This window comes from Limulus polyphemus, unplaced genomic scaffold (assembly GCF_000517525.1).
Source record: "Limulus polyphemus unplaced genomic scaffold, Limulus_polyphemus-2.1.2 Scaffold2737, whole genome shotgun sequence".
Lineage (NCBI taxonomy): Eukaryota > Metazoa > Arthropoda > Merostomata > Xiphosura > Limulidae > Limulus > Limulus polyphemus.
The window spans coordinates 24427-34563 of NW_013668347.1; the positions used below are offsets into that span (position 1 = coordinate 24427).

The 10137-nt window shown below is 31.8% G+C and overlaps 1 protein-coding gene across 2 annotated transcripts in view; it reads left to right on the forward strand.

The window, feature by feature from the left end:
• The window catches only part of LOC106467782 (gamma-interferon-inducible lysosomal thiol reductase-like), a 12905-nt gene extending 3671 nt beyond the window's left edge, over positions 1 to 9234 (forward strand). The window contains exons 2-7 of one of the 2 annotated variants that reach the window (XM_013928158.2): positions 596 to 742; positions 4277 to 4351; positions 5387 to 5482; positions 5699 to 5845; positions 8294 to 8362; positions 9057 to 9234. In XM_013928158.2, the coding sequence (XP_013783612.1) occupies positions 596 to 742; positions 4277 to 4351; positions 5387 to 5482; positions 5699 to 5845; positions 8294 to 8362; positions 9057 to 9119 (597 nt within the window). In that variant the 3' untranslated portion in view covers positions 9120 to 9234. The remainder of the gene's footprint in view (positions 1 to 595; positions 743 to 4276; positions 4352 to 5386; positions 5483 to 5698; positions 5846 to 8293; positions 8363 to 9056) is intronic. The other variant, XM_022395970.1, reaches the window with a different exon arrangement.
• Positions 9235 to 10137: the final 903 nt, after the last annotated feature.

The window sequence follows — 10137 nt, forward strand, 5'->3', positions numbered from 1 at the left end:
TATCGGTAAAGTTTATTCGGAAAGAATTTTTACGGAAAATTAACTAACGAACGGAGACGTAACAACACCATTAAATATTACACTCTGGATATCCCGTGTTTCGTGTGCGTGTACTTTAATCATGTTGATTTGTTTTTGTGTCCTGTTTGAGATGATTCGTTCCACTTTCGTGTAGAAAATGTTGTTTTGTGAAAGTTCATCCCGGATCTGTCTTATTTTCATATTATAGTGTATACAAATTGTGAGCAACATACAGATATATTGCCAAAACAAAATGTTATATGTATAATATGCATAAACTTAATAATAGTATCTCAATTAAGTACAGAATACCAGTTAATATAAGTACCTGAATAATATGCATAATGTTAATGACTGTATCTGAAAAAGATACAGAATATGAAAAAAAACAATTAGCATCTGAAAAATTTCCTTAATAGTTATAAAAATGAATGCATTATATCAACATTAATTAATATAGAATAACATACATATTATCGTTATTTCTGAATCAACTAAAGCTTGTACTTGTTTTCAATTTCGCAATAAAAACTTCTGTGTTTAGTTCATAATCTCTGGCGATTTCTTAATTTAGGTTGATGCCCCTCCAGTTTCCTTAGGCCTGTATTATGAATCGTTATGTCCCTACTGTCGGCAATTCATCGTAGGACAACTGTGGCCAACTTATTCTCACTTGTCAGTAGTGATGAACCTGACGCTTGTTCCTTTTGGAAATGCTCAGGTTGGTTCAAACACGAAAAATTCTAAGATATGTTGTGTTTTATTATATCTGTAGCTCCATTTCAAGAAACATGTTGTGTTTTATTATTTCAAATCGAAAAAAAAAATATTTTTTTAAGTCGTTTTGGACTATAATCAATAATCTAATAGAGGAGTCAATTATTGTAATTAACTCACTCATTCATAATATAATATAAATAATTTAACTACGTTATTATTGCTGTTCTTTAGAATTATTCGTTAAAAAGTAATGTGAAATCTAGTCCCTTAATGAAAGATAACGAAAACGATTTATTTGTCCAATTGCAAGTTCTGCAAGCTAACTTATGTTCGCTGATAGGCCTAAATTCATAGTAGAATAGTTAAGAAACAATTTCACTTACCTGCTAACTCTTTTGCAACGAATCGTAGAGCGTATTTCCTATTTCTTCGTCGAAACACAAGTTCAATATTTCAAAACTGAACCAGCCAACTGATTACTTGACACTCACCATAATGATAAATGAACCAACGGACTAACTACTTGACACTCGCCATACTGATAACTGAACCAACCAACCAACTACTTGACACTAACCGTAATGATAAATGAACCAACGGACTAACTACTTGACACTCGCCATACTGATAACTGAACCAACCAACTACTAGACACTAACCATACTAATAACTGAACCAACCAACTAACTAATTGATACTAACCATACTGATAACCGAACCAAGCAACTAACTACTTGATACTAACCATACTTATAACTGAACCAACCAACTACTAGACACTAACCATACTAATAACTGAACCAACCAACTAACTACTTGATACTAACCATACTGATAATTGAACCAAGCAACTAACTACCTAATACTAACCATACTGATAACTGAACCAAGCAACTAACTACTAGACATTAACCATACTGATAAATGAACCAACCTACTAACTAGTAGACGCTAACCATACTGATAAATGAGTTATCAGTATGGTTAGTGTTAAGTAGTTAGTTGCTTGGTTCATTTATCAGTATGGTTAATGTCTAGTAGTTAGTTGCTTGTTTCAGTTATCAGTATGGTTAGTGTCAGGTAGTTAGTTGCTTGGTTCAGTTATCAGTATGGTTAGTATCAAATAGTTGCTTGGTTGGTTCCAACTAACTACTAGACACTAACCATAATGATAAGTGAACCAACCAACTAACTACTAGATACTAACCATACCGATAACTGAACCAACCAACTAACTACTTGACACTAACCATACTGATAAATGAACCAACCAACTAACTACTAGACACTAACCATACTGATAACTTAACCAACCAAGCAACTATTTGATACTAACCATACTGATAACTGAACCAAGCAACTAACTATTTGATACTAACCATACTGATAACTGAACCAACCAAGCAACTACCTGACACTAACCATACTGATAACTGAACCAACCAAGCAACTACCTGACACTAACCATACTGATAACTGAAACAACCAAGCAACTACCTGACACTAACCATACTGATAACTGAACCATCCAACTACTTGACACTAACCATACTGATAACTGAAACAACCAAGCAACTACCTGACACTAACCATACTGATAACTGAACCAACCAAGCAACTACCTGACACTAACCATACTGATAACTGAAACAACAAAGCAACTACCTGACACTAACCATACTGATAACTGAAACAACAAAGCAACTACCTGACACTAACCATACTGATAACTGAACCATCCAACTACTTGACACTAACCATACTGATAACTGAACCAACAAACTAGCTACAAATGTACAACGTTTCGACAAGGTTTTGTCATCATCAGGTCGAAACGTTGTACATTTGCTCTTATGTTAAACTTATATTAAAGTTCTTCTTCATTACCCATTCAAGCCGTCTCCAACCATTATTAATATTTTGAGTAATTTACCATAATCTAACACTATAGTCAACTATAATCAAAACATATACTTTGTCGTGCACTATAATTCAACATGACACTGAGTCGTATTCTTGCTCAAATGGTAACAAATGGGGTTTTCTAACATATCGATAAAATTAAAGCAGATATATATGAAATAATAAAGCATTGCGTTGATTACTCACTTTGACAGGACTTTAATAAGGAAAATTTCATCTAAATAATTCGATTTGTAATTTTAATCTTGAACTACATTACCTTTCGGGCTTATGCTCTTCATCGGGCGAATAGGACTAACCCAATATTATCCCATTCATCTGATGAAGGAAATTCCTCCAAAACGTAGTCGGCTATAAAAAGTACCTGAATAAGTTAGACCAATGTTATATTGAAACATGTAGTATGTTCCACCATCAATAAAACTCTTCTATATGCTTATAAATCGTAAGAATACTCATTATAGTCCCAGTCGCCTGATTAAGGGACTTCACCCGAAACACATTCTACTGGAAAATTAAAATTACAAATAAAGATTATTTTTGTGTTGAGTTTTTCCATACCAAAAATCAATGAACAAAGTGAATGTTTAATCACGAGATAATTGAGTTCAGAAATCAAAGCAGAATGTTTATATAGAACTGAATTACTTGATCCCTAAGTCAGACCTAGAATGTGATAGGATTCTTTTAAGGAACAGTAACTGTCACCTCTGTTGTTTCAGTTGTCTACATACAGGGAATGTATATTAGTGCCGGGCTGTTCATACGAGAACGATTTTTTTTTACCTAGTGAATTTGCCATTTCCTTTTGTTATTATCTTTGTCTTCTAATTTTATTAAAACATTTGGTTAAGTTTGTAAAATATTTTTTCGGGATTCTTTGTTTTCTAGTTTTATTAAAACATTTCGTTAAGTTTGTAAAATAATTTTTCATGATTCTTTGTTTTCTAATTTTATTAAAACATTTGGTTAGGTTTATAAAATATTTTTTCAGAATTCTTTGTTTTCTAATTTTATTAAAATATTTGGTTAGGTTTGTAAAATATTTTTTCAGGATTCTTTGTTTTCTAATTTTATTAAAATATTTGGTTAGGTTTGTAAAATAATTTTTCAGGATTCTTTGTTTTCTAGTTTTATTAAAACATTTGGTTAAGTTTGTAAAATAATTTTTCAGGATTCTTTGTTTTCTAATTTTATTAAAACATTTGGTTAGGTTTGTAAAATAATTTTTCATGATTCTTTGTTTTCTAATTTTATTAAAACATTTGGTTAGGTTTGTAAAATATTTTTTCATGATTCTTTGTTTTCTAATTTTATTAAAACATTTGGTTAGGTTTGTAAAATATTTTTTCATGATTCTTTGTTTTTTAATTGTATTAAAACATTTGGTTAGGTTTGTAAAATAATTTTTCATGATTCTTCGTTTTCTAGTTTTATTAAAACATTTGGTTAGGTTTGTAAAATATTTTTTCATGATTCTTTGTTTTCTAGTTTTATTAAAACATTTGGTTAAGTTTGTAAAATAATTTTTCAGGATTCTTTGTTCTCTAATTTTATTAAAATATTTGGTTAGATTTGTAAAATAATTTTTCAAGATAAATGTATTTCTTAGGTTACTAAAGATGGAGACAAGTGGAAATTCACGTGTCAGCATGGTCCTAATGAATGTTATTCAAATATTGTCCAGGTAAGAAATATAATATATTTTTTTGGTCATTCAGCTGTTCCCACTTGACCTGATTTGGGCTTTGGCCGAAAACGTAGCTAACAGCGACTTCCAAATTTAAAAGCATCTGAAAGTAATTATTAAAATTTAGTGTTAGCCTCGCGTTTAATAGAAATTATCCGAATAACTTATAATAACCACAGTAACTAGGTTAGGTTTGAGTAAATTTGTCCGAATAACTTATAATAACTACAGTAACTGGGTTAGGTTTGATGGAAATTGTCCGTATAACTTATAATAACCACAGTAACTGGGTTGGGGGGTGATTGTACTTGTCCCGCCATTTTTGACAGCTATACGCTAGTGCTATATATATAGTCTGGTCTTCTATTGATCTTTTACAAAGCAATCTCATATTTAAGATAACTTTTCTGTACCTTTATCCTATGGAAAACCACACAAACCAGTTGTAACAAAAATCAAGAAAAGGCTGACATTAAGTGTGCGACTACTAAGTAGTCACGAATGTAAAAAGGTGAGAATACTAACAAAATATAGTTTGAAAAAACGTTGTTGAAATTACGTATAGTAATTAGCTTAAACATTCCTGAAAAAAAGTATACGATAAGTAGTCTTGCAAGCGAATGTTAATGTTTAAAAACTGGCAAAAGTAGTCCTTAATGGTTCTGTTAAACGTGTGTTAGTTGGTAGCCCTGAAAAGGAGAGCTCACCATCCACGATACTTAAACTAAAGTAATCTTGAAAATGACTGATAACGTGTGAGACGGTTAGCATGCACTAGTCTTAATGTATAGTTGTTGTTTTTTGTGATAGTTTTTAATGATAGAGTATTATTGTTGTAGTTTTTAAATGTTCTAGTGAGTATTTTTGTTTTTATGATAGTTTGATAAAGTTATTGTTATTTCTTCTGATATGTTTAATAGAGAATTGTTGTCCTTTTGGAGAAAATTATTAAGGGGTCGGAAAAGTGGATTTTGTATGAAAAATAATGGAAGGTTGTTAAAAATTTGTGAAACTTTCATTACTTTTTTACAGACGTGTGGACTTTTCTATATCACCAGCACGAAAACCAGCTTGAATTTCATCCAGTGCATTTCTGCTGCTGATGAACCTTGGCAGGCTGGAGAAAAGGTTTTTATTTGTTAGAATACCATGTAATTTATAAGAAATTAGTAATTAATACATCATTGAAGAATAAGAACTGTATATTTGCGTGTATGAAAACTGTAACTTCAGAAAGTATGATGATTTAAATATGTCATCTGAAAGACACCGAATATCGTTAAATATGTACACTAGGAAATAACTACTGATTTTAACCTCCTGAAACTTGCATTGTATTTTCAGTGTGCCGAGTCTCTACAATTAGATTGGGAAGCCATTTCTACCTGTGCTAATGGAACTCACGGAAATAACCTAGAGTATGAAATGGCTAAGAAAACGCTCTCTTTAGACCCCCCTCACCAATACTCACCGTGGATTACCTTGAATGGTGTAAGTGTTGTGAGAGAGGAATCATATTGTTGCGTCTCTGGTCGTTTGTTAATTTCCCGTAAAAATTCTTTCCGAAGAAGTTCAGAGATACAAGTCCTTTCATAAATAAAACTAGTTTATTCTTTCTCAATACAACTTTGCAAAACACTTAATTTCCAGTCACTTTAACTTAAACACACGCTATAATTCACAACGATTCACTCACTTTACTTACGACTTGACTGGATTATCTGTCTCTAAATCTCCGTCTGCTATTATTATCTCCGCTTTATTTGCCGGGCTTATATACCAAAATAGAGGGCGTCTAGCAAATACTAGGATATTCGTGATGTTCGCAGATCCTTCAAGAAACTCATGACGTTGTACCAGAGTCACGTGACTTCCACTGTCGTAACAATATTTAGATACATATATCATCTGTATATCTTGTAGATTAATAGTTAAGTAGGGATTGATAAGAAAGTAAACTAGCCTTACTATCTTATCTATATATCTTGTAGCATAAGAGTTAAGCAGGGATTGATAAGAAAGTAAATTAGCCTTAATATATCATATGTATATCTTGTAGCTTAAGAGTTAATTAGGGATTAATAAGAAAGTAAACTAGTCTTTCTATCTTATCTGTATATCTTGTAGATTAGGGATTCATAACAAAGTAAACCAACCTTCCTATCTTATCTGTATATCTTGTAGACTAGGGATTCATAACAAAGTAAACCAGCCTTCCTATCTTATCTGTATATCTTGTAGACTAGGGATTCATAACAAAGTAAACCAGCCTTCCTATCTTATCTCTATATCTTGTAGATTAAAACTTAAGTAAGGATTGATAAGAAAGTATATTAGCCTTAATATATCTGCATATCTTGTAGATTAAGAGTTAAGTAGGGATTCATAACAAAGTAAACTACCCTTCCTATCTCCTCTGTATATCTTATATATTACGAGTTGAGTAGGGATTCATAACAAAGTAAACAAGCATTACTATTGTTACGGCTCCGTTTGTTAATTAACTTTCCGTAACTTCGTTCCGACGAAACTTTAGCGACACAAGTCCTTACTTAATAAAACTGGTTTATTCTTTCCGAATATAACTTTACGATACACTTAATTTCAACAATCGCGCTAAAACAAACCCTATAACAACGAACGTGCTCAATAATACTCTCTGACTGCAGATCAATTACTCACTGTCTACACATACATTCTGTCACGTTGTCACCCTCTTTTATATACCAGACTACCCTATATCTAGTAAATGCTAGAGCATTCGCCAAGGTACAGAATAGTTCTAGAAAGCAGAGGGCGTGAGAATAGTCACGTAATCTCGCTGACGCAACACTATCTTATCTGTATATCTTGTATATTACGAGTTAAGTAGGGATTCATAACAAAGTAAACTCGCATTACTATGTTATCTGTATATCTTGTATATTACGAGTTAAGTAGGGATTCATAACAAAGTAAACAAGCATTACTATCTTATCAGTATATCTTGTATATTACGAGTTAAGTAGGGATTCATAACAAAGTAAACAAGCATTACTATCTTATCAGTATATCTTGTATATTACGAGTTAAGTAGGGATTCATAACAAAGTAAACAAGCATTACTATCTTATCTGTATATCCTGTAGATTACAAGTTAAGTAGGGATTCATAACAAGGTAAACAAGCATTACTATCTTATCTGTATATCTTGTATATTACGAGTTAAGTAGGGATTCATAACAAGGTAAACAAGCATTACTATCTTATCTGTATATCCTGTAAATTACAAGTTAAGTAGGGATACACTTGCATGTACACCGTGTAGAAAACTATGACATCATCGCAATACGAACGAGTTGTGACACATTCAAACATGATGATCATTAATGAACAGTATCATGATATAACATTTGCAAATGAAACGTATGATATCATAATGAGTTTCTTTTTTAACTGCTTATTTGTAGCATATATGGGGAGGTAATTTTATATAATTATTATTAAAGCTTCTAATTGGATCCTGTGATTATATTTTTAAAAATTGCTGGGATGAAAGTGTGACCATCACACCAATAAAAAAACTAATATATACCAATTTGGAGGTATAACAAGATACCAGTAAGTCCAAAAAATTTGCATCAGGGTACCAGTAAGTCCAATTTAAATGTGTATCAGGGTACCAGTAAGTCCAATTTAAATGTTTACCAGGATATCAATCAGTTGAAATTAAATGTTTACCAGGATACCAGTAAGTCAAATATAGATGTGTAGCAGGGTACCAAGATTACCGTTACAGAGATGATTAGTGTGTTAAAGGATATCAATTAATGATTAGTGTGTGGTATTAGATCATAAGAATTAATATAAAAACAGACGACTACTATGACTGAGTCCACAGAAAGTTTATGTATCAAGTCCCACTTTTGTTTTTCTTTTTTTTTTTCTGGTTGTCTATAGGTTCATACCGAGGAAATTCAGGATCAAGCACAAAATGATCTTTTCGATCTGATCTGTGAAACATACAAAGTAAGACAAAACTGTGTTTTATATATATATATTAAATAAAAAAGCAGTACGCGTATATTTTTACCTAGAAAACACGTGTATTAACTATAAAAAAGTACGTTGTTATATTTCACAAAAAATGAAACAAATAATTGAAAGCAGAGCTCAAGAAACTTCAATAGTGCAACTGGTAGATAGATTTACAGATGGGCAAAGATGATCTGTACAATGTAATCATAATTTAAACATCAATCTCCATTTTTTGTCATGAGGTCCAGTGAGTGCATCATGTGTGTAATGAAAACCAATCAGAAGATACAAATGTAGTGATTTGGCTGGTACAGTATTTACGTCCATTTTGCATCACGAGGTCCAGTGATTACATCATGTGTATCTAATATCAAACAGTGATAAGATATAAGTATTGTAGTGACCAGATTGTTATCCTAATACACGTCACAAAGTCCAGTTTAGAAAATTTATTGTTTATTCGTGTGTTAGAAAATTGTTTTTGTAAAAATATCTGTTTTAGTAATTTCTAGTGGCCTGATATTTCCATTGTAGCAACTAATCAGTTGTTATGATTATGTTTAATAATCTGTTGAGGTTATGCTAGGGAACATGATCAGTTATTTATGTTTGGAAACACCCTAGTTCAACCAAGTTTAGAAACCAGTTTGTAATTTCAGTAGTTATAATTTTCTTTGTTTTGCAGGGAGAGAAGCCTTCCGCCTGCAACGTGACCAAAAGAAAACCTTATACTTCTAACCACGTCTAAGTTGTTTTCTGTAAGGAACTACTATATATGCATGTTTTACAAAATGAAACTTTAATAAAGGGACTGAAAGCTCTGAATCGAAAAAAAAAAGTCATCTGTCTGTTAAACTAACATTGAACTTGTGTGTTGTGTTTTTATGAACACTTTTACTTTCTTCTTATCTTGCCTGTGTCGTTATTCACTTACTATTCAACTTGTGTGTTGTGGTTTTTATGAACAGTTCTAATTGTTTCTTATCTTGCCTGTGTTGTTGTTCACTTACTATTGAAGTTGTGTGTTGTGTTTTTATGAACAGTTCTAATTGTTTCTCATCTTGCCTGTGTTGTTGTTCACTTACTATTCAACTTGTATGTTGTGGTTTTATGAACATTTCTAATTGTTGCTTATCTTACCTGTGTCGTTGTCCAGTTACTATTCAACTTGTATGTTGTGGTTTTATGTTTTTATGAACAGGTTTACTTGCTTCTTATCTTCCCTGTATCGTTGTCCACTTACTATTCAACTTGTTTGTTGTGGTTGTATGTCTTCATGAACAGTTTTACTTGTTTCTTATCTTGCCTGTGTCGTTGTCCACTTATTATTCAACTTGTATGTTGTGGTTGTATGTCTTCATGAACAGTTTTACTTGTTTCTTATCTTCCCTGTATCGTTGTCCACTTATTATTCCAATTGTTTGTTGTGGTTGTATGTCTTCATGAACATTTGTACTTGCTTCTTATCTAATTTTGTTCATTTTTTTTATTATAACATTTAAGATATATGGTGAAAATAAAGTTGTGCAGTACTACGGAAACAGATAAATTATACCCTTTGTATAATCTGTAAAGAGTATAAATCCAGAAAGATAACTGCACCTAAAAGGAAATTACACAGGTAAGAAATGCGTCAAGGAAAATGAGCAGAATAACAGTGTTCCAGGTTTTCACCATAATTCACAAACATCGGGGGAAAAGCTGCTGCGAAAAATATCAAACACACGATAAAAATACTTTACAACAATATACTGTGTGGACATTAC